At 25.9% G+C, this 26,271-nt stretch overlaps 1 protein-coding gene across 1 annotated transcript in view; it reads right to left on the bottom strand.

Annotated features, from left to right (window-relative positions):
• LOC129608109 (uncharacterized) overlaps positions 1–26,271 on the bottom strand; it is a 158,415-nt gene that overhangs the window by 17,577 nt on the left and 114,567 nt on the right. The window contains exons 5-7 of the mRNA XM_055519433.1: positions 25,594–25,710; positions 11,410–12,845; positions 10,940–11,301 (exon numbers count right to left, since the gene is read on the bottom strand). Coding sequence (XP_055375408.1) covers positions 10,940–11,301; positions 11,410–12,845; positions 25,594–25,710 — 1,915 coding nt within the window. The remainder of the gene's footprint in view (positions 1–10,939; positions 11,302–11,409; positions 12,846–25,593; positions 25,711–26,271) is intronic.

Raw genomic sequence — 26,271 nt, forward strand, 5'->3', positions numbered from 1 at the left:
CATAAATTATTTTATTAAGCCAACTAATTTTTCAAAAAAAAAAAAAAATATCCATTTTAATAATTAATCTTCCATTTCCAAAAATTTCTTTTTTAATAAATTTTTTCGGTTTTCGTTTTAATGTACGGCACCGTATGTATTTACATAATATATGTACATATAATTTTAATAATTTAATTTAAAAATAAATGTATATATATATGTAGATGTATAATATATATGAATAGACGTATTTGTCTTCTATAGGATAAATAAAAATTGGCACAAAATAAATCTTGTAATTAAATTGAAGCCAATATCTAAATATTTGGCATAAGTTTTTGTTTGTCGCCATTTTAGACGTGTTTTAAAATATTTTTGAATATTTCTTGAATTTTTCTTTTAATAATTTTCTTTACAATTACTAAATTTTGGCTTCAAATGAGAATCAATCAAAAATTTTTGGAAAATGATTTTTAATAATTTTTTCTCTGTGTAAATACAGAAAGTATAACACAAATTTTGTTATATCCCTTACTGTTATACATACATAATATAAAAGTTATGATCATAAATATTTTAACTTTATAATTAATTAACTTTTGATTTTTTTCAAATTTTGATCTGATGAAATTTCAAAGAGCAACTTTCATTATATTTAATAGCATTACAGAGAAAAAAAACTACAGTTTTCATAACTTTAAAATAAATTTCTTTCATTTCACTATCGCACTATAAAAATGTCACGTGTTCGCACTATTAACACTATACTCATTAATATTATATTGCATTCTTAAGAGTTAAAATTATAAATAATGTTGAAAAGTTTCTTGAAAAGTCCTTTCGGGATTTCTTTTATTATAACAAATATTTCTTTGTTTAGTAATTTTTATATACTAATACTCATATACAATTATTCGTGTATCACAATTACGTGTAATCACTCGTCACAATTTATGTGAAAATACATTAATTCGTAGGAATTTATGTGACTCCTGGAGCGCTAATTTCGTGCACTATCACATCTGGGTTGGTAAAGCCGTGAAAGACGTCCTTGAGCGCATTATGCGACGACCATGGGCTTGTTGGTGTTTCTGCCCTTAGTAGAATTGAAGAACATTGTAGATTAAGAAACTAAAAGAAGGGAGAACTGACTTTGGTAAGGTGAGCGGAGACCTGTGCAATGAAAAGGGCCTTGCAACTTAAACGCAAACTGTTGATATTGAGAAGGGGGAATCTTAATGTTGCAGCAGGTTAGTTTTGACGACACAGTGTTGATGAAAGAAGGATGGTTAGTAGGCTGAGCATTTCCCCATCGATGCCATAACTTCGGGATGGTGGACGACATGCGCAATCTGCGGTGCGAGTGCCCTGTTATGATGCGGAAAAGAAAATGATTTATAGAGGATATCGGTTCGATGACTTGGAGGAGCTTTCGGAAGCAGCTGTATGTGATCTGCTAAACTTTTTTCAACGGATCAAAACAACGGATTTCAATGGACTGAGCGGGGAAAGGTGTGTTGTCAAGGGATGCCGATAGCCCTTCTGACCTGGCGCTGAGCGGTAGTCAGGTTGAGAGTGCCGCCTCTCCTCTCTCACTAACTAACTAACCACTGGTGTATCTATATATGTGAAATAGAAGTTAGGATTTAGTTCACTCCTTCATGTTAACTTGTACAATATGATATGTTGAAATGATCATAATTGCACAAGTTAGGTTTAAAAATTTCAAATGTTCAAAATTCATTTTAAGTTTTTTTCATTCTGTAAATGATTTCAAAATGTTCGAAGGGGATCCTAATACGTGTAGCTTTTTGAATACTTTACAGATGTCAATATACATATAGTCATTTGCTTAATATACACATAGATGAATTTGCAAAATTTCGTATGATTTTATATTGAGACTTATTAGATGAAAATTTAAAGAGTAAATTACCCGAAAGAGAAAGTATATATGATCAGTTTTAGATTAAGCGTTATTTCTCTCAAAATTTCTCTCTAAATTATATTACAAGTGCACCTTATTTTTCTTAACTGTTTTCTATTTTATAATTAATTTTCATATTAAAACAAAATATTGTTCTTTTCTTTGTAATATCACGTTTAAAATCACTTTTATATCTTTAAGATTAACCATATATAGTTGTATTATGTACGTATAGAGTGATTTATAGAAGAAGACAAAAAAAAAATCTGGTTTACCTTGTCATTGTAATAAATTGTATTACAACCAAGTGCTTATGCAGTGCTACTTTTATGACTAACAATTTTTCATTTTAATATTAAACAAAAAACAAAACAAAAAAAAACACCGTTTTCTTGTCATTTTAATATAAGAAGTGTAAAAGTATAAAACAAGAATAAAAACAACTAATTTTTTTTTGTTTATTATTTGCGTTTTGTTGTTTTTTAATTCAAACTTTACTGCTTTCGAGTTTTAATTATTATTTTTTTTTATTTTTTGTAATTTTGTTTTTCTAATCCATATTATCTTTCAACAATGCTTTATTATATTATTCTTTTCTCATACTCATATCCATTTAAAGCACATTCTCTTTCAACTCAAATAATTTTGAGCAAGAAAAACAAAAAAAACAATAAGAGAAGGCCATAAATCTTTATGAACACTCTTTTAAACACTCTTGAACATTTAATTTATTTCTCTCTGCTGCTCTCTTTTCTACATGGTAAAACACTCATGTATTTTTTGTTCGTTTTTTATTTTGTTTTTTTTTTTTCTAACTGGTTTTTCATGAATACAAAACATCTGAAATCGTTCTATATAAGGATAAAATTAAATTTCTTCTCAAAGGAACTCAATTCAACTCTTCAACTTAAATTTAATTCTGCAAAAAAAAAGAGAGTAAAATGAGTACAAAAACAAAAGAAAAAATAAAAAAAAATTTATTTATTATTTTTTTTTTTCTTTTAATAAATTTCTACAAATTAAAGAATGATGTATAAACAAAAGAAAGAGAAAAAAAATAATAAAAACAAATTAACCAGCTTTTTCAGGTTTCTTGTCGTTTTTATTTTTTATTTCTTCCTTTTATTTTTCTTTTGCTATTAAAAGGAATTTTTATTTTCCAGGATATGTTCATATTATATTCTTTTTTTTCCACCAAATAGATAAATTAAATATCTAAAAAATTGCTATACTCGTATACATAGAATACATAGAATCATATAATAATAAAATGGTATGTATGATATGAAGCAGATAAGGTTTTTAAATTTAATTCTAAGAGACAAGAGAGTAACTATATGCAACGTTTATTGTTTCTTATACGTATACATACATAGTATTCTCATTGAATATTTTACATACATAGTCAGCTTTATAAATCGTGTTATATAGAATTTCAAATATATTACTTGGGTATTTTTAGTAAATTTTCGAAAAAATAAAAGCTACTTGAATTTATAAATAAAATATTAAGGAAAATAGAATCATTTTATGAGATTCTTGTATAATGTACCTAAATAAAATTCATTCATGGAATGCACATGAATATTTTGTGTAAATGGTTTTTTGTCATTGTATACAATTTTATATATAGCTTCTGTTTTAGATAATGCAATTTCAAGAGAGTAATAATTTTATTTGAAATTGCACATGTTAACAATTTTGTTATTTTTTTTTTTTTTTGAAATTTTTTTAAAATTTTCTTTTAAATTCACTTTATATGCTTTGTGTTTTCTATATAGTGTGGAAAGTGAAATATTCCGTATTGTACATGAATATAGTGTTTAATGTCGCCTTAAGGTATGCAATTTTTTGTACTTTTTAATATTTTTATATTACTTTTTATTTGCATTGCAGTTAGTTTAAAATTGAAAATTAAATATGTGAAAATTAATATTAGCATAGGAATAATTTGAAATTTAGTTTATAAATAACTATAAATACATTAGTAAGAAAACATCTCAATTTGTTGCGGAATAAAGAAAATGTTATGAATTAAAAATGTCGCGTTAGACGACACGGTAGACGAGATGGTTATATTTGAATGAACGAATTAAGATTTTGCAATTTGAATAAAATTTTTTATAAAATAACTATGTATTTGGTACAAGTGAACAGAATCTCTTAATATATCCTACATGGATGGTAGAATATAGCTGCAATGATATTACTTTGGGAGAGAGGCAGAGCCCATTGGAGGTGAGCAATACAAAAAGGGTAAAAATGTGAATTTATATATTGTGGAATAATATCAAATATTCTTGGTTTGTACAGAAAAATAAGCATACTTTTGAAAGTGTTAAGAAATTTTTGTTAGGGAACTGCTAATTGTTTATAAGAGTAAATCATAATAGCTTACGATAGGGAGGGAATTTTCAAGTACTTACATAATACAAGACAGCACGTGTAAATAAGTGAAAGGAAGCAGAAAAAAACAAAAAAAAAATCAGAAAATAAAATTTATTTTTAATTTATTTTAAAAGATATAAACGACTAAATTTTTTTTACTCGCAAATCCTGACAACACAACGAAACAAAAAAAACCTAAGAGTATATGAAATTCCAAAAAAAGAAGACAATTTTAAAATATATTTACTGTTTCTTTTTTCACTTTCAAGTAAAAAGTAAATGAAAATAAATAAGGATACCGTTATTAACTTTCTTTTATATAATTTTTAGGAAAACAAAGAAAAAGAAACAAACCATCTAATGTTTTAGATTTCATAAGAACCCGCAGTCACAGCGTAAAAATCTCTTAAAATAAATTCAAATTATGTCTGTATGACACACATAATAATATGTTTAAATTTAATTTTTATCTCAATTTTAAGTTCATCAACACTTAAATGCATATATGGGATTTTAAATCTACTTAAATTAAAAATAAAAATCATGAGTTACTTTAAATATCACTCAGAAATCTTGTTGAGTAAAGTGTAGACTAAATAAATTTGTTTACGTAATGCTTATATGAATTTGCTTGTAGGTTGTATGAAATGTGTTGTTTTTTACTTTAAGTGTTATACATTTTGTATTTTCTGTTTATATTTTTGTTAAAACAAAAATTATATCAGCTGTAACTTTGGGTATGTCTTCTGTATAGCGCTTGATATTCAAAATATTTAAACTTTAACATTAAATAACAAGTTGCTGTAAATAAGTAGTATTTAGAGACCAGCGAACTTATTTGCTCATATTAAACAGTGAAATCATATTAAACAGGAAACACTTTAAATTAAAGTTTAAAGGTCAACTTTGTGTTAAAGTGACTCTTCATTTTTTTTCGTAAAAATATTGTAGATAAAATAGGAAACAAAAATGAAATACTTTCCACACATACGATTGAGTACACTTACTTAAATATGCCGCACAAATTTATTTTATACTTTAAATTCTATGTGCACTTAATCCTTATGTAAATATGGAAATAAATTTTTATTTTTTTTCCAAAAATCGAATATTTCTCTTACAATGTCACCGACATCGTGTGACACACTAAAGCAAATAGAAAATGAAAATTATTTTTTTTTTGTTCAATTGATTTACAAAAAAAAAAAAAATGAAAATCACAGATTTTTTTGTGGGCTTTTAGAATGTGAGAAAACAAATTAATCGCGTACAATGGTGGATAAAAGAGCATATAAGGAATAACCCATGATTTCATGAGAAAAATTTTAATATCTAAAAGTGAAATATGTAAATATGTCCAGTCGGAATCGAAATTAAATCAGTACGCGAAATAAAAGCAAAGGTTCCTCCCAAAATTTTGAATAGAAGTGGAAAGAAATTCTAAGATATACTAAAAATTTGACATAGAAACAATTGAATTACGTCTCAAAATTGGAAAGTTTTTCGGAATTCAAGTTCGGGAAACACAGGGAAAATGAATATTGTTAAATAATTTCAGTATGGTTGGAAGTATAACCGAAATTTAAATTTGTTTTCCACTTATTATTATTGCCTTCAGCTAAAAATTCGACTTTCACTTCTTTTTTTACAAATCTAGAGGCACAAGTACGGACAAAATGAAATAAACTAGCATATTTTCTTTAAAAAAAGATCAATTTCCAAAAATGTACCAAAGTAGAATAGCAAATTTTTTGTTGAAATTTTGTAACACAGAAAATGAACAAACAAACCAAGAAAAAAGAAAATTGAACACGAGACAAGGTAAAAGTGTGATAGTAAAATAAAAAAAAAAAATAAAAATCGCGAAAAAGATAAAATTAATTTTTCATTTTATTTTTTTTTTTATTTAGTCCTATTTTTTTTTTCTTATTTCGTTTTATCTAATTTTTTTTTTATTTTAATTCTGTTGCCAACAAATAAAAAGTACTGCTGCTATTAAATCGTTTCGAAAAATCATTAAAAAAAAAAAAACAAAATGAAAACTGTTAAGCCGTGCTGTGCTGGTGCTAACCTTGATCGAAAATAATTTGTTTTCTTAACAATTTCATGTCTAAATTTTTTTTTTGTTGTTTCCATTTTCTTTTTTTTTGGCTATATTAGGTGTCATGAAAATTGTTCAAGCGCTGCTATATACTCACACATACACACTTGTGTATTTATTAGCATAGAAAATATAAAAAATGTATCAATTGAATAGACGACATAAAAACAAAAAAAATTCATCGTAGGTTTGGAGAAAAACAAATGTGGGTGTACAGGAGATGATATTTTCCTTTACATTTGAAAATTTGACTTATTTTCCTTGTTTCGTTTTTTCGTATTTTTTGTCATTTCCCCTGTTTTTATGTTTTGTTTGTTTATCTTGTTAAATAAAGTAAAATTTTTTTTTTGCATGCTTTTATTTTAAGTAAACAAATAATTGTAAAATGAAGAATAAAAAAAAGAGAGAAAAAAGGTGAGAGATGGCAAGGAAAAAAAATGACAGTTTTATAAAGTATTTGCGATCGAGAGGTACTAAAAAAAAAGGTAAATAAAATTTTGACATAAATAAAGTATATATATATATATATATATATATGTATATATGCGAGATTTAAGAGATTTAGATCTGGGAAATTAGAGTGATTTCAAAATAAAATTCATTTTAATATTGTAGATTTGTAGATTAATCGAAATCAATATCATTTAAATTATTTAATATTGTGTATATATTGTGTTATATTGAAAATTATACATATATATATATATACATATGCATAGCCATTAACCGTAATGGATGTATTATGTTGATAGAAAATTGAAAAAGAGCAATGTGAAATTTAAGGAAAAACTTTAAAAATTTATTTGATTTTTAGTGAAAAATTACTCGTAAAAAATGTTTTTGATGAAAAAAAAAAAAGAGTTCTGACAATAGATTAATATTATGATGGCAGCTTCAAATCCATTATTTTATATTTAAATCCGAGAATTTTTAACGTTATTAAATGTATAATGGACCTATACAAATGAAATTGCTTTCGTTTTGAGAAGGCTTTAAGTTATTTTTACCCCTGGTTGTAGAAGTAATACTTCATTCCCTTGGAATTGCCTCACACGTTGGTAAATATGTCAATGTACAACTATATTGAGCACCATATAATAGTTCAAATTCATACATCTGTTAATCGAATCGTATGAATGAATTTATTGAGAAGTACCCTTACAATTTGTTTGTATTAAAACAGTTTATTGTAAGATGTTAACATAGTAAAATCAATCGAAGGCTTGAACACCAAAAAATATAATATAGCACCGGTAACTAAAAGGAAGAAAAATTGAACGAAATAGAGATATAAGAATAGATTTAAAAACAATTCTGTTATTTTTTCTATTTTCAGTATTATTGGTAGATTGTACAACGGGAACTACAGTGCACTGCGACCACCTATAAGGATCTATTGTGCGCCCTCATCCGAGTGCGGGGCATTCCCTACAACACACGCTCGAGACCCACCCTCCTGATGAACTCAACCAACTTGTAAGGACAAGAAGACCGTAACTCCGCCACCGTTAGAGTAAAGCCCCCCAGCACCTCCCCCCTCCCACGAGCAAGAGCATCACACTCCCCCAGGAGGTGCACCGAGGTCTCTCCATACTCCCCACAGAATCTGCAACTATCCTCATTTTCCAGGCCCAGCCGACTGAGGTGTCTCTTAAGCCTCCAGTGACCCGTCAAAATGCCGGTGAGGACTCTCACCTGATTCTTGCCCATCACTATAATTTTCTTAAATCGCTTCTGATCATAATCTCCCAGGAGCTCCTTGGCTTGCCGCAGCCCCCGAAGACTTCTCCAGCGCTCCGACCGCCTTCTTTCTGATTCCTTCCTTAATTCCCAACGAATAGTATGTGGTTCGATTCCGCAGAAGGGCTCCGGCCCAAGAAGAGATGTGTTTGCCCCCTTCCTTGCAAGCGTATCAGCGGCCTCATTTCCTTCCAAGCACACATGGTCCGCCACCCAACCGCATCTGCTTAACTCATTGAGCTTCTCAAGACAGCCCCATACTGCCGCGGAAGATACTGAAAACGAGTTCAGCGCTCCGATCGCAGCCCGGCTATCCGACATAATCATTATCTCCTGTCCCCGATACCCCCTTTCCAAGCTGAACCGCACGCACATTTCAATGGCGTGCAACTCAGCCCGAAACACACTCGGAAAAGTTCCCATAGGTTCGGAGAATTCGGTTCTTGACCCAAATACCTCCGCACCCGTCCCAATACTGGTCTTTGGCCCATCTGCGTACCATCTAATAACGTGTGCTTCCACTGAGCGACCTGAAAAGTCACGCTCCCAGTCCCTTCTGTTACTCAGCAACGAGGCAAAATTTTTCTCGAAGCTGTACCTCCTTACCATGTCATCCCGAGGCATCGATAAGAGCGGAACCTCCCCGACAAGACGATCTCGATCTCTCACACCGATTATTCCGGCTCCATTTCTCCACAACCTAAAAATGGCAGCGTTCGCTGCCATCTCCACAACGAGGTGAAAAGGGGTTAGTCCCAGTATTATTGGTATTTCTCTTCTCTCATTATTTTCTTTCAGTAAATTTCAGATTATTTGCAACGAGAAATGAAATGCAGAGAAAATATCTTGCTTTCACGGATGGCGATGAATATGGATACTTAATTTTTTCGTGTCAGTATCAGAAAAAATTCCAGAACTTGAGATATTACTCAAATTTTCATTCAAGCGCTGGTTTAAGACAAAAACTGATTGACTCAAAACATTATACTCGAAAACTAAATCGGATTTCTAGAAACCAATTTTTAGTTGAATTAGTTCTTTCATAGTCTCTTCGAAATTAAATAAAGAAACCCATTTTATAGTGTTTATTTGAATCAATTAACAAGTGAAATAACAGACGGTCATAATAATACTACGCTAAAAAATCTGATTTTCAACTGAAACTGGGGAAAAAACTATAATAATATGAAAATATAACCCCAAAATTTTATAAAAAGAAAAAATATTGTTATAATATTGTCAAGGATAATGATAGAGTTGCGAAGTAAGCAGAAAATTTCTTTGTTATTTTAAACAATTATTGTATAACTACGATGAAGAAAATATTATAGAGTAAAAATTTTATGGTGAAAATCTTGTGGTTTTCATTATTAAGAAATTGAATTTAATGTTTATAAGATTTCATACATTTTATTATGAAATGAGAAGAAAGGGGGAAAAAACACAACTTTTCCGTTTTTTTTTTATCTTAAAAATTAAATTAATTAAAGAGAGACTTGATAATGAAGTTGAAATCTTATTTTAAATATTCGTACACATAGGTATGTGCATATTATTAAATGAATTTATATTTACTTGAAAACTAAATGACATTTAACAAATAAATGAGCTGTTTAACACATAAATAATTTTATTAAATTTTAATTGGGATGGTAAGAGAGAATAAGTGTCTGCGAATATGCAAAAATTGATTTGATGACAATGTTGTTAACTTTGAAAGCACGCCTCAGATTTAGCAATAAAATTAAAATTAGCAGTTACAGTTTTATTATACAAATTAGAAATAAGAATTTTTGACAAATTAATGAAAGATAATTTAAATATATTTCTTTAATTTAGAAAAATTTTATTTATTACACATTTATTTTCTTAAATAAAACAAAATTTTTTCGCACGGTTTAAACACTACCATCTATAAATTAATGTACTAATGATGAATAACTTCTTCACCGCAACAGTAAAAATGTGTCGAAACTAAATACCGTCACAGTAAATGTGTCGACAGTAAATATCTCGACAGTAAATTATTTAACAACAAATGTCTCGAAAGTAAATGCCTTAACAGTAAATATCTTAACAACAGATACCATGACAGCAGATACCTTGACATTAAACGTCTAAACAGTAAATACATTGACAGCAAATGTCCTGAGAGTAAAATATCTCGGCAGTAAATGACAACATTTTTTATTGCCACCTTTTTTTTTGATTTTTCGAGCAATGAAATTTTGTAAGCTATGTTGGAACTACTCAATTATTAACTTTAATATATCAAAAGAGTACCTTCTCAAAAAGTTATTATAATCGAGATTTTATAGTATTTGTATAAATAATAAAACCCGCATTTAGATTTAACCAATTAATTTCAGAATTCTGGAAATTAAAGGAAAATTTTGTATTTGAATCAAATATACAATTGATAACCTGCCATAAATGAGCAACAAAAAATAACCACCTTTGATATTATAATTTTTTTTTTTCATTTTCTTTTTATTAGATATTTGGCATTAAAATGTCAAAATGATAGATAAATTTTAATCAAAAGCAATAACCTACAATTTTATGTAATCAATATAGTCCCATCAATTTCAGTTTTTCTATATGACAATGATTGTAATAGTACAATGAGATCACAAACTAACAATAATGCTGTGTATAAAATATTCATTTAAATTCTAATGAAAATACGATTTGTTTTTATATAGTAGATTATAATAACATGATTCAGTTTTGAAAAAGAAAGATTAAAAAATAATATTAATATGGTTACAACTGAGCGAAAATGAAAATTTATAACTTACCTAACTGCAATTCCCAGAGCAACACTTGCAACTATTATAATCAATAATAAAACAAAAGCAATTCCAATTAATATCCAACAAAATGTACCACAACGAACTAAAATATCTTTTGGATTTAAATTATCCCAGTCCCATGTTTGCGGATGTATCGGATATGAAACATATAAATCAAATTTATTTTGTTCCAAAATTAAAAATGGTCTCCACATTAAATTACATTCACTAGTGAATTTTTCTTTTCTTATTGTTTTATTATTAGATTTTATCACATTATTCCTGTATATTTCATTATAATTTTCAACGTTACCATCAATAATAGAACCATTAATTTCACTATTATTTATCATAAAATTTAAATTTTTAATATCAATATCATTATTATAATTTTGATGTGATTTTTTAATATTATTATCACTATTGCTGTTATTATCATTATTATTATTATTATTAATATTATAATAATTATTAACTGAACTAGTATTATTATTGATATCGATATTTAATCGAATATAATCATCATCAATTTCATCATTAATATTAATACATCTTTCATTTATATCTAAAACAATGAAATTAAATTTAACTATTTGATTTGCTGCATTATTAATGTTACTGTTGTCATCATTAGCTTGATATCCTTTATTATTACTATTATAATCATTATTATCAATATCATCAACATTATTATTCTTCTTCTTATTATTATTGTTATTATTATTATTATTAAAATCATCAATTTTATTCAAGATTGTCATATTGTCATCACTATTACTATCAATATCAGTCGAATATTTATTAATAATATTAGACTTATTATCTTTTTTGTGTTTATGATTATTATTATTTTTATTAGTGTCCATTGGTAATGTAGTTATTAAATTTGTTGCTATAAAATCATATAAATGAAAAAAATCAATTAAATCTTTAAGTATTCTAATATTACTATTCCATTTAATTAAATCTGTCTGAGAATTTTTACAAATCTTCTTTACGATTGTTTCGATTTCATTTAAATTTCGATTCTCGAAATTAAATTTATTTTGATCATCCACATTATTTTCATCTTCTTTTTCTACTTTCTCTTTATTGTTATTCCGGTGGGATGTATTTGATGATGATAATGATGACATTGATATTGATTTTGATGATGGTAATTGTGATGATGTTACTAATAAATTATCATTTTTATTATTTTCTGTTAGAACAGATGATGCTCTCCATTTTAATTGTATGAACTTTGAATTAGTTGTTGTACAATCTTTGTTAGCGTTTTCAATTAAACTTGTTAAATTTTCTGATTTACATAATTCGAGTAATTCAACGGGTGTAAAAGGATTCTTTTCATTAAATTCTGAGAAAAATGATTTTTTTCTTGATAATAATGTAGTTGATGATGATGATGGTAATGGCGTTGATGATGATGATGATGATGAAAAATATGATAAATTTTGAAAATTTTTTGATTGCTCTTCATTTTGCAACAGTCTTTTTGTATTTTCTTCTAATTTTTGTAAATTTTGGCACTTAAATGTTGTAAAATCTGGTATTAATGTAGCATCTTTTATACCATCATATTTTCCTTTAATATCATTTTTAATTCTATCACCATTTTTTATTTCATTATTTTTTGTTGTATGATATAAATTTTTTACTGATTTCATTTCATCTTCAAATGCTACATCCAAAAATAAACGATATTTTTCACTTAAAATTGTTAAAATAAAAATATTTGATAAAAATTTTGAATTTGGTTTCATTTTCATTAAATTTTTATAAAATAATATTTTTGAATTAAATGCTGTTGCATAAATATCAATTAATAGAATATTTGTATGTATTGTTTTTTCTAACATCTTTAATATTTCAATAACATCGGGATCATTTAATGGTGAAGTAACAATTATGACTGAAATGAAAAAAAGGAACAGGAAAATTAATTTAATAGTAAGAAAATTTTAAAAATTTTTAAAATTTTAGACTTTTAAATTAATTAAATAAAAATTCTTTTAAAACTAATATTGTCCAAGAAACCAAAATACAGAGTTACAACATGTCGAACTTCGGATAAATTTCGACTAATATTGCTCAAATTTCAGTTTAGAAAAAATTCATATTACAGGTACAAGGACTTAAATTAAATTTTGTTATACAGCAATTTTAATATGTGTGGGTGGTATATGTGAATAAAATTATTTTTTGAACGCAAATAATTATGCAACATGTGTCAGAATATAAGATTTGGGAATTTTTTTTCAAAAAAAAAATTTCATTAAATTTTCTCGTTTTTTTATACGCGATATGCAACTTGATTTTTTAAATACAAAATATAATTTATTAAAACAAAATTATTCTATATCCTTATACCAGTTTCTTTGTTCATTCTAATTCATATAAATTTAAAGGTACTTGAAATAAACCCAGAGAAAATCAAGTTTAATTTAATTTTAAGTCGATTAAGTAAATTCTTACTTTACAAAAAAAAAAAAATTACTTGACCTTGTTAATATTATTTCTTATTTCAGTATTTTATTTAATTTTATACTGAGCACGTTAATTTATAATGTTGATATACACACAACGCACACATCTTTAAAAATTAAATCCTAAAATTTTTTTAACTTTGACAAATCATTGCATTTAAATTGTAGTCATGTTGGCAAATTATTACTTTCCTCTCTTTTTCCATATTCTTAACATTTAGAAAAATGAAATATTTTGTGTTTCGTTTTATTTTCTCTCCTCTCCTCATCTGTCACTCCCTCTCTCTTGTCTTGAAGAGAAATAGTATGTAAAAGGAAATATGAAATGACAATTATTTATATCCTTAATTTTTATTTAAATAAATTATTTGAATTCCTATGATAGTGGGAAAACATGAAAAATGCAAACAAGGATATTTCATCAAATTACCACTCATTAATATTAGTTTAAAAATTTTAAATATAGCCATATTGTATATAGAATACTACGAATGCAAGTGTGTATGTGAACAGAATATTTGGTTTAGCTTTAAGCTCTTTTAATTTATAATAATAAATTTCATTTTATTTAATTTTGTTTTATGTTCATTAGAGTTTATTTTTAGGGTAAATTTAGTTAAATTTTAAACAGATAAAATATTTAATTATGGTTACACTTGTGTGTTTATGGTTGGTTTTTGCAAAAAAAAAACTAAATATTTTTTTAAAGATTCATTGGAAAATTTATTAATTGACGGCCAAAAGATGAGAATTTGATCAAATAATTTTATTTTTAAAGAATTCAACAGTATAAAAATACAGAATTTCATAATTACGATTTAAATAGAAAAAGAGAACATATTGAGTCGCCCCTAAATATATGCAATTTTTATTGATTGTTAATTTTTTATTGATATAGCTACATATATGAAATTTATAGCTATAAAAATCTTTTATCTTTATTACTAACATAATGTTTTACTAATATAAAATATATTTATTTTTATTATAATTAATTATGTTATAAAATTTTATAGATTTTTGATCTCGGAATTGTAGACAAGATAAAATTTATTGATTTGGAATGCTAGAGTAACAAGGGCTGTATCAGAATTAAGGCGTTATGTGTAATTTTAAACAATATTCTTCAAAAATTTATAATAATTTTTAACATTTTACATTTTAAAATTGCAATTATAACAATGAAATTTCAAATTTTATCCGACAAGATTTGATAAAACTGAAAAGACAAGGTGGTTGATTTATAGTTCGGAATGGGCAATTTTTTAAAAGTTTTTCATTTTTTAAAATCAATTAGCTAAATGTAAAATATTAAAATTATATTGTAAGAAATTTTGGACGCGAAGAAAGTTTACGACCCCAGACATTTATTTCTTTTGTTTTAGTTGGCTTTTTCGTTGGTTAATACGCGCACTACCCGTTTTCATTGACATTGACTTATATTGCTTCATCGAAATTTCTGTAGTTTTAGAGTATATGCCATATCTTTTATAGCCTTTTGCAAGAGTTTGATTCGTATATCATGGTTAAAAGTGAATTATTAAATGTTAAATGAAATAACATGAAAAATTTCTACTTATCACCCGGTTTTATTCGTATACAAAAAATAACATTGTTTGGAGCGACTTGAAAATGAGCCTTAAATTATTAAAAATTTCCATAAATAATTTCTTATTATACGTAATTGTTATTTTATGATTGAAATAATGAACAAGGCTTTAATAGTCCTATACAAAGCTACCTAAATAAATTATAAAAATCTTGACAAGCACTTCAAAGCCCCTGATTTATTAAGGTATAAAAATCTTTTTTCCTCCGTTCTTTTGGTTTTTTGCTTTTGTAATTGTTTGCTAGAATTGTTATTTTTAATTTGTTTTTACTATTATTTTTCTTTTTGTAATTTTAATATAAACATGTAGAAAATATTTTATGAAAAAAAAAACCTTAATTTAAATTCCAAAAAACAAAAAAAAATTTCATTATATTTTATTTGCGTTTATTGTTATTGTAAAGAACAAGTTGAATAATTGTGGGTACTAAAAGCATATATTAAGTCCTCATATTAAGTCCTCCGTTTTTTACATTTCCCAAAATTATATTCTAGTATAATATTCATCAAAAAGTTCAAGCCGTTTCCTTTTTTAAAATTTCATTTTTAAAAGAAAAAAATTCTAGGCACTCAAAATTTTTATACCCGCACGAACGTATGTTCGAACGGTATACTAAATTTGTCTAACCGTTTGTAATGCTAAGAAATAATGGTCTTAGATATAGATTCAAGTGTATGTTTTTGATGAGCGTCGAATTCTGAGTTGATTTAGCTTTGTCTGTCCGTCCGTCCGTCCGTCCCAGCGATAACTTTAGCGATGATTTATTGCAGTCAGTGCCAGAACCCTATTCAAATTGGACATGATCGGGGTATCGGTTCGGGTGATTTATTTGCCTATATCTCAGAAACTATAAAAGCCATGGTATTGAAATTTCACACAAACGAATATATTAGTAGGACCGATGTGCTTGATAAAATTCCTTGAAATTGCTTGACGCTTTCTGGTAGCTGCCATACAACTTCAATTGTAGTTTGGCACACACAGTATTTTGAAAAACACAGTGCTGAAATTTTGCATAAATTAATATGGTAATACGGCAACTTAAAGTCATAATCTGTCCATAGTCAGTTATGGCATAATTATTCGCACGTAGAATAACAAATTCGTACGGATATCACAGAGTTGACAAGCTCAACTCTATTTTTGCTAGTTTTTTTCTAAATAAAGAATATGAAATTATTATGGTGCTGTTTTGTTCATTTTTATTACTGTATTTTATGAGATTTCTTGACTTTTTCAATTTAATGTTTTAATAAAATTATTTATAAATGTGTGTGTGTTTTTGTATAAGTGTATAGAACGCAATAATTTTTATTATCTTAAAAATTTTTAATAACAAGTGTGTACATAAGAAGTGAAGTGAAAGTGTGAGAGAGAAAATTTCATAAAAGCTATGATTAATTCGTAACTAATGATATTACAAAAATAATCCTTTCTAATGGTGTATAAGTACATGATATAAGGATATATATTAAATTTCTTGAGATTTGAGTGTGCATAAGTATAATGTACTTTTATTATGACCAGACATAGAGTATATAAATTTCATATCCTCTACAATCATCTGTTCATCAAATTTATATTTTATTGACAAATTGTTGATTTTTTTCGTTTTTTGATTCCTATTGTGATTCTTATATTTTAGGTATTTTCAAAATCTTCACATTCTGGAATTCTATTGGATCGTTACTCACTGTTTAAAAATTTTTATTTAAAAACAAATTAATAAAATGTATAATAAATGGAGGGGGAGGACAGATAAACTAGTTTTCGAGCTACAGCCTGTTGGAAAGAAGAAAGGTTTTAGTCTTTCCTGCATATAAATAAATTTCCGAAACGTATGACTTATTACTGAGATTTCGGTCTTGCAATCAATTAGATATGAGCCAGAGTTTTTAAAATAAAGCTCTTCAAAGTCAGAATTTTTTTTTTTGAGATTTTTTTAAAAATATTTAAAATTTCTCGAAAATTTTATTTTATTTTTTTCTATGCGCTACAATGAGAGCTTAGAGTCAACCGACATAACATTTTCTTCTGTCCCTCAAAGTTTTTCCAGTAAAAGGAGGTAGACGTATTCAAAACTTCCCCGATTTCTTGCTAGAAATTAATCAAAGAATCATTCCTGCAATTATTTGTCACCTTATGCGAAGCAATATGTATAATTTCTCGCTCTTAAACCATGTACCTTATGTATACTTCCTTCTATAACTTTTCCTAATTGTTTTCTAAATTTCATTTCACGTTTCCTTGGAGTTAATCAGTGCTTTTTGATTCATATTAAAATTTTTCTAACTAAAATTTTTTAAAATCCCGATTTTACTCTGAAATTTTTTCCAGAAAACCAAATAAAAACATAAAAAAATTTGCATTCTGATTTCAAATTGTTGAAATTTTTTTAAGAACTTGATTAAAAAATAATTTGATATACATTTGGATTTTGCATGAATTCGAATTTACATTTCATTTTTCTTAATGCATCGTACGAAATGGTTGAATAATTGAATCAAAAAAAAAAAATTGCTCTCGAAAATGAAATCAAAAATTAATTAAATTAAAAAATTAATTTTTTTTTTTTAATCAAATTATCTATGGTGTAAATGAAGAAATTGATAATTAAAAGTTCTTGAGAATTAAATTTTGTGGAAATTTTTTATACTTTTCATAATCGGTTTCCTTTATTTTATTCTATTTGGTAGAATTAATTATCTATAGAGATTTTATGGAACTACTTATTACCTCAAATATCTTTTGTATTAAATGGTTCAACCATTTCAGCTTTAAATCACCAAATTGTTAAAAAACTTCTGTTTAAAAATTTAATTCGAATTTATATAGTAAATACCGTTATTATGTCCACCATTTTATTATTGATTTTTTATGTTTTCACTTCCGTCTCATAAAATTGCAGAGAAATTGTCTTCTAGAATAGATCTGCTCATTATTGAGCCGTGTTATATTCAAGGCTCAATAATGAGCAGATTATTGAGCCTTGAAATTATATTGCAATTTGTTATTGTTATATTCAATCTTTTACTCTGCTCAACTAATTAAATTAATTTTTGATAGTAGTAAGTAAAGTTCAACAATAATCATATTAGTTCCATTATATGGAATTTATAAGCATAAATTTACGCCATATCGCTGCCTCTATAGAATTTTAATACATTTTTAACTTAAACGAATTTATTTAACTGTAAACTTTATTTATTGTGTCCTCAAAAGCATTAGTTTAAAACTGCAATATGTGATTGTGTTATACTATCTATATTTAATTTATTTAAAGTGAATTAAAAGTAGAAGCCTGTCTGTTAGGCTGTAACACATTTTTTTAACCTCTTTTTTATTAATTTTCTTTTATGTATTTTTTATCAGAATTTCTTTAAATTTTCTATTGTGTCTGAAAGAATCCAAAAAAAAAAAAAACATAAAAATCATATCAAAAAAAAGTATTATGAGTCCTTGATAAAAGAAGACTCAATAATTTTTGTCATAGTAAAAAAAAATTATGATTTTTAAATATTCAATAAATAAATTTATTTATTAAGTCTATATTGGAGTTTTTAAGTACTTCTTTTTCGCTTCTACTCTGTTTATATTTTACCAGCTTTCTATACACATAAAAAAGTCTATTTGCAATCCATATTGCTAATTTTAAGAATTTAGAGAATTAAAATAAACCTACCAGAACGTAAAATTTTACCACAAGGCCTATTTGCAAATTAAACTATTTAATAAAATTCCAAAGTCCTCTCAAAAACTGTTTGGTTGAAACGTCTATCTTTTCTGGAACTGAATTTATAAGCTTAGGCAAATTCAACTCGTGAAAATTCATTAAAATCTCTGTAACTCAGTTATAATTAAACACCCTGTTCCAAAACAAAAATTTCACTCATTTTTTCTGATCATAGCGATGATACAACCCCTCAAGATGAATATAGGTTAAATGACTATAAAAATAATAAAATTTCATTAAACTCTTCTGAGCCAATCTACTTTTCTAATTAAGTTACACTAACACTAATTTGCCCTTGATTTTTACTAATGATTTAACTTAAATATTTGCATGATTTCATATTTACTTTAAATCTCAAAAAAGTAGAAAACAAACACAAAACCCAAATTTGCTTTATAAAATTTTTATTGATGTGTTTATTAGAAACATACAGGAATACTATGAACAAAAAAAAACAACAATAATAACAACGTGATATAAAAAGTATGAAGAAGCAAAACCAAAAAAAAAAAAATAAAAAACCACAAACAAAATAAAAAAACTTTTAAAAGTTCAAGCAACGCATTGATAATTTAAGCATTTATTGACATTTTGTTATCCTCATTGAAAATTTCTTGTGAAACAACAAAAAAGAAAAAATTAAAAAACAAAATGAAAGATAGAAAAACATAAAAAAAAGAAAACTAAATGAGAATCCTACAAAAAAAAAATGGCATAAAAATATTTCGGTTTTTCTTCTTTGTCACTTTTTATTATTTTTAGGTGGATGAATTTTTGCTCCTCTTCGGCAATTTTAAATATAAAAAATTTAAGTCCTCTACTTACTTGAAATATTAAGGACAAAAGTATTTTAAAAAAATTTTATATTAAAGTACACAATCAATTCCGCAGACGGAGTTCTAAATTCTTAGTTCTTTCCGAATTCCTTTAAACTAATTTTAGATTTCTACAACATAAATGTAAAATATGAGAAGGACATTGCAAAAAAAAAATATTGGAAAAAAAAAATTTAGGACTCAAAATAATTAAGAGCTTTAATTTTTCTGTTACTGAGAGTTTATTATAGCCCCCCACAGAAAATCTAATATGAAAATAACATTAAAATTTTTAATTAATAATGATCAAAATTGAATAATTGTTAAAATTTCTCTTGTTCTGCAACACAATCTTGCAAATTTAACGAAAATTTAAGAAGATTAAAAATTTTATTCAATTTTTTTATTGCTAAATTTTATAAGAAATATTAGGTCTTTAAAAATTCTGACATTTTTAGCTGCTCATACTTTTTACAATTAAATAGCTAAAATGTTACATCGTATTTTAGTCGGCAACTCGTTCAATACTAAACAATACGTCAATTATACTTCAAAATATGTGATTTTGAACTTTACGCCTGCAGATATGCAATTTTTGTGAATATTTTAATATTTTATATTTTGTAAGATCTTTTCATTTTGCAAGCATTAACAAATATTTAAAGTATAGTATGTCAATTCGAATGAAAATTTTATCATTGACTTATTCTCACTTTCCTTGAATTTGACATAAGCGTGATATTTGGAAGGCTAGACACATAACATGAAGCTTAATGGAAATTTCAGTGGATTTTTAAAATACGAGTAATGATGAATTTTACTGTAAATTTCGTTTAATGCAATGTCTTCAATATACCAAATAAATATTTCATTCATCTTAATTAAATATTAAAACATTATTCAGTTAAAATTAAGAATTGTTTTTTTATTTATCCATTTGACTATAGCTATATCGCATATTGAACGATTGTTTGTATACATAAACGTTTGTATAAAAAAACTTTCCTTTCATTTCTAAATTGAAAACTGTAATCTTTGACAATTCATGTTAATAGATTAACTACGATATGTGTCAATTTTTGACAATTAAAAAATGGTTGAAAAAGGTAAACAGAAACAAAAATAGGAAAAAGTAAATATTTTCTAATTCTAATTCTAACACCATTTCAATACAGCTAATTTTATTTTAAGGTTCATAAAGTAAAAAAAAAAAAAAAAACATTTGTATTACTTTGACTTTGACATAATGTAGCTGCTAAAAATGCCTCCTGTCAAGTAAAAAACAACCAAAAAATGTTGAATGTATAAAAATAAGAAAAATTACAACTTTTCTATGTTATTTATTTTGCTCCCCCCTAGTGACACAAAAATTAACTAAATTTTGTTTTCTCTTTTTTCCCCTGGAAACTGTTTTTGCTAAAGAGAGAAAAATGTAATTCGCAGTATAATAAAAAAAAAATATTTTTATATTATAAGATATCGAAATTTTTTAAAAAATAAATTGGAAAATTTAAAATTTTTCTTATATATAAAATTGGATCGGAAGTAACTAAGAAATTAAATGGAGGTTGAAAGCGGTTGTTGAAGAAATTAGTAATAGTACTATGAATGTGGAATATAGTAATATGAGTGTGGGATTATGAGTGTCATAGTAAATATTAAAATATTTTCATTAGATTTGGAAGCACTTTATAACTAAAGCATATGTGCTCCCCTGAATCAAAAACAAATCCTAAACAATTAAGTATTTAATATCAATTTCATTCAAAAAACCAATTCTAGAATCCATGACTATTTCCTCTTAACTTCAATCCAAAATTTCGGCTTTATAATCCTTATTTAGTCTGAAATTTAGCCCAAAAAATTAGAAATGACGTATCATAGACATTGCAAAGCTGATTTATAAAAATAAAATTAATTTGAATCACTTAGCTACCAAAGACTATGGTCAACGGTGTAGTGTTTATGGTACCGACCCTTCAATTGAAGAGGTCTCCGGTTCAAACCTTAAACAGGTCCCAGTATTTCATATTCAGTAGTAATATTTATTCACAACTAGATATTAAAACAATAATATTAAAATTAATCACCACACATCCACAATTTTCTGTAATATTCATTGTTTTATATTATATGTAAAGGATATCTAGAGTCTAGATCAATGGTAATTAATTCTACTGGTTTAGTTAACACAACGATTTATGCAACAGAAATACGGTTTTAAAACCAAGTGAAAATTCTATGCTCCAAGTAGAGTAAGGAAAAAAAAAACTGCAATCAAAAAGCAAATTAACATACTAGGCAGACGGACATAAAAATCAAAGATGAATCAGAAAATTTTAATCTATTGTAAGATTTTCAACTAAACCAGAATACAATTGTAAATATTTATAATACTGCAAGTGATAGGTAAACTTTGTAATACCCTATTCAAATCCTCTATTCAAATAAAGAAAAAGAAAAAAAAACAAAAAACATAAGAATAACAAAATCATGACATCATGAAATGACAACGACTTCCTTTTGCTTTTTTGAATATACAGTTAGACGTAGAAGTAAAAGTAGAAAAAAAAAATAAAAATAAAAAATTACTAAAGAATTTCTATTTTTTTTTTCTATTTTCTCTATTTTAATGCCATTTCTGTTCTATACTTCTATTTTCACAAGAAGAATAAAACAAAATTAATTTCTAACATCGCACTTTTTTCATAAAGTCCTTCAATTTCATAGTACTCGTATATGTGTACTTGCAAACATTCCGTTTCTCTTGATTATCTTTAAAGTGATATACTGATATTATATCTTATCTGGATCATTCTTAAATTTGCACATTTGTAAGTGGATATGTACATATAGTAAACTTTCTCTAGTAACAATGGTACAATAATATAGAAAATAATGACAATGATAATGTTTAAGATGAACGATGATAACGATTGATGATGATGATAATGATTATATGATAATGATAGAAAATATTTGATAAACGTGACTTTGAATATTAAAATAAATAAAAAGAGAAAAAAATTATTTTGTCTTTTTTTTTTTTGTAAATTGTTCTAAATTAAAATTAAGTAATGATGAATTCTGAGAGACTTTTGTATAGTCGCAATAATCTTCAATTTTTCCATTTCTTCTCCTATTGCAAGAAATGGAAAAATGAAGGAGGAAAATATTTTGTATGAATGTAAGGAAATAATTAGGATAATATATTTATATATTATTAGTAAATATGCACAAAATTTTTTCGGAAATTGTAAAATTTAAATAAAAAATTCAATCAATAAAAATAATTGAATGATTTAAGAAATGTGATTTTCAAAATATTCATTTAATAGAATTTGGAATATAAGTAAATAGATTAAGTTTGATTGTTGAAAATTTGGAATATTTTTATATTTGCACACACGAACAAATATGCATACGAACACAAACTGCCTGTACTGTAGGTCATTCATGGAGCATAATAAATATTTCATGTTCCTTTGAGTATTTGAAGGTTGAAGGAAATTATTGATGAATAAAATAAGGAAAAATAAGTGGAAATGTTAATTTTGGTATTTGGCTATTTTAAATACAACAATATGACCATATAATTCCATTTTTTTAAAAGATTTTTCTCAGGATCCTTGAAACAATTGGAATATCGATGTTCAAAAAAGGTTTCAAACAAGAGTTGTGAAGATTTCATAGAGCTTTTCAACGATATGCCGCTTGAATATATTTGGTGATTTTTTTGTATAGCCCTCTACAGGGATATAGTATAAGAGGTACCAATTTCAGTGGATTAATTTTTCTCATATTCAATACTAATTAGCGTACAGCAAAAATATGCAATCTGTTCAAAGTTGGCGTTCTCAAATAAGTTTTCAAAAAACAGTTGAACGAACGGTCTTAGTTAGATTCACTTAAAATGTGATTCTGGAGCAAGAATATAATATTATTATATACTTACTCTGTGGAGTCACATATACATATTTCCTCCCTGATATTACATGTGTCGTGATAAACTGAATACATTTCGTATATAATTATAAAGTATGTAGGCGGATAATTTTAATTAGTTCTTTTAGAATTAATTTTTCACTATAAATTGCAAGATCTTTGTATAGTTACAAAAATTTTTGAAGTTTTACCAGTTAATCCATTAAAAGGAGTTTGAAATGAATTTAAGTTCAAAATTTGATTTTACCTATCTTCCATTCTATAAAAATAATAGCCCCTCAAATCATGTAAATATGTAAATTTGCAATTCCAAATAATGTTACAAGTTTCGTATCAGTCGGCACCATAAGTCTTTCAAATATAAATTTTTAGTCAAAATTACTTCAGTTTATGATTAGAAAATTAAAAATTCCGAAAAATAAAATTTACTTGGAAAATTTCGATTTCGTATCAATTTATTTTTAAACTTCTTTTCTTTTCTTAATTTTATCCTTATCTCCCAGGATATAGATTTAATATACGCAGGTATTATTATAATAAATTTGATTTCCACATCGTCTTTCTTTTTTTTCTTCTTGTACACTACATACATACTTGCATTTTATATTATTAATATAAATGAATTGATTTCTATTATAATAATGTATAATATACACTTGTAAATCTCTAAGATCATTTCAGAACACAGAAAATTGATATTTTAAATTTACGTAGGCATTTCACGCTTATTATCATAATTTTGCTACCCTAAACATATTAAATAAGGTTGCAAATTTTTCAAGGGACGTCAAAGAAAATACAAAAATATTTATTTTTAGAAAACGGTTAAGGATGATTTAATATACACCAAAATTATATTATGAAGAATATGATAGCCATTAGGCTCATAACAAGCTAAAAATATCCATCGTAAGATAAATGTTAAGAGCATATAAGAAACACATGCATTTTAATTGAATGTTAAGGAAATTTCTAGTTATAAGAAAGATCAACGGGTTTTCTTTTAATAATTTCAGTGTTATTTTTTGTTATACACAAAAGATTTATGAAAACAGAATAATTTGGATGAGTTTAAAAGTAAATTTGATCGAAGAAATGATTAGAAAAAATTAGCATCATATAAGAAGTAATGGTCCTATATTTATAATTAAGAAGCGTTACCTATTATTTGTTCTATTATTTATGGAGCAATAATAATTTCAGAATATTCTGTGATGAAACTAAAATTATATGCTATATTACATCGAAAGAACAACGAGAGTGTGGAGAAAATTATTACAGAAATCTATTTCTATAAAATATTACAAACCATTACAGACAATTTTCCAAATAAATTCCTGATCATAACCATAACAATGTCTAGACATTTAAAAAACGAATATAGTAAACAGTGTCGAAAATTTGTGTCCGCTTGATCATTATAAATTTTATCAGAATAACAAGCCAAAGCATAAGTCTTATTTGGTAAGAAGCTATATGCTTTATAACTGCAGAAATGCAGAAAATCTAGATCTCAATCCAATTGCGAATTTGTGGGCCCACTTAAAGGGCTAAATGTGGCGAAAAGGCTACCGAAATCCAGAAGTAACTTTATAACAAAAGAATGGTCGAAAATTTCGGAGTGATTTGATAAGGAACAATTGATTATTTCTATGAAACGAAGACTTTGGGCAGTTCCACATCTAAGGTCTACAACATAAAATATTTAATTTAATTATTGTAGCTACATTTTATTTTTTTTTTCTGTAATATTAGATTATACAAAATACTTTCTAAATTTAAACTCATTGTAAAAACATTTTTAGAAATTGTTTTGAAAATTTGTCAAAAGTAGACAAACAATTTTCAAAAAAAAGCAACTTTGATCTTTCCGATGTGCAACTTTATTTGTCATTTTAAAAAATAATTTTGCCTTTCTCAACAAATTTTTTTTCCTTCATTATTTGCAATCTTTAACTTTCGTTTTTTTATTGAATATTGCAAAAAATTTTTAATGGTTTTGACTTCGTACCTACTACACACAAACAAAGCAAAAAAGAATAAGGAGAATTTTTTTTTTTTACTTTCTTACCTTTTCCAATTTTGTCTTTATATTTTGAGCTTTGTAAAAGATTTTTTGATCCAATTTCCATTTGATAAGTAATATCTAAATTTGCTGATATCGCCAATGGCAGTCCCCAATTTGTATCTGAAAAAGAAAACAAAAAATTATGAAGAAAATGAAAATAAAAGAAGGTTTTATATAAAAGGCAAAAGTAAATATAAAATTAAACACAAGAAAACATTTACAAGTAGCAAAATATTCAATGAATTTAGAAAAGGGATTAATTTCTTTGTAAGAAAAATACAAAAAAAAAAAATTTTGAAAGAAAACAAATTCCTTATTATAATAAGGATAATTGTCATTTCTTATTTCTCAATATTCTTAATATGTTATGGAAAATTTAGCAAATAGCTATGAGACTCTCAACAGTTTTGTCAGTTTTAATGAAAGATATCAACATAAAATAATACAATTTTATTCACAATAGATATTATTCACAATATCATGAGAAATAACTATGGGCAATATTTTTTTTCAGAAATTTGCTATTGTAATTGATTTTATGAGATTTTGCATTCAGGCCTCATACAATATTGTAACACAAAAAGAGCTTATTTACTTTCTTAATATTTATTTTCTTAATTCGGTAGAAATTTTTTTAATGTTCTACATTAATATTAATTTTCTATATAAAAACATTTTATA

Source organism: Condylostylus longicornis, unplaced genomic scaffold (assembly GCF_029603195.1).
Source record: "Condylostylus longicornis isolate FDR11 unplaced genomic scaffold, ASM2960319v2 ptg000030l, whole genome shotgun sequence".
NCBI lineage: Eukaryota > Metazoa > Arthropoda > Insecta > Diptera > Dolichopodidae > Condylostylus > Condylostylus longicornis.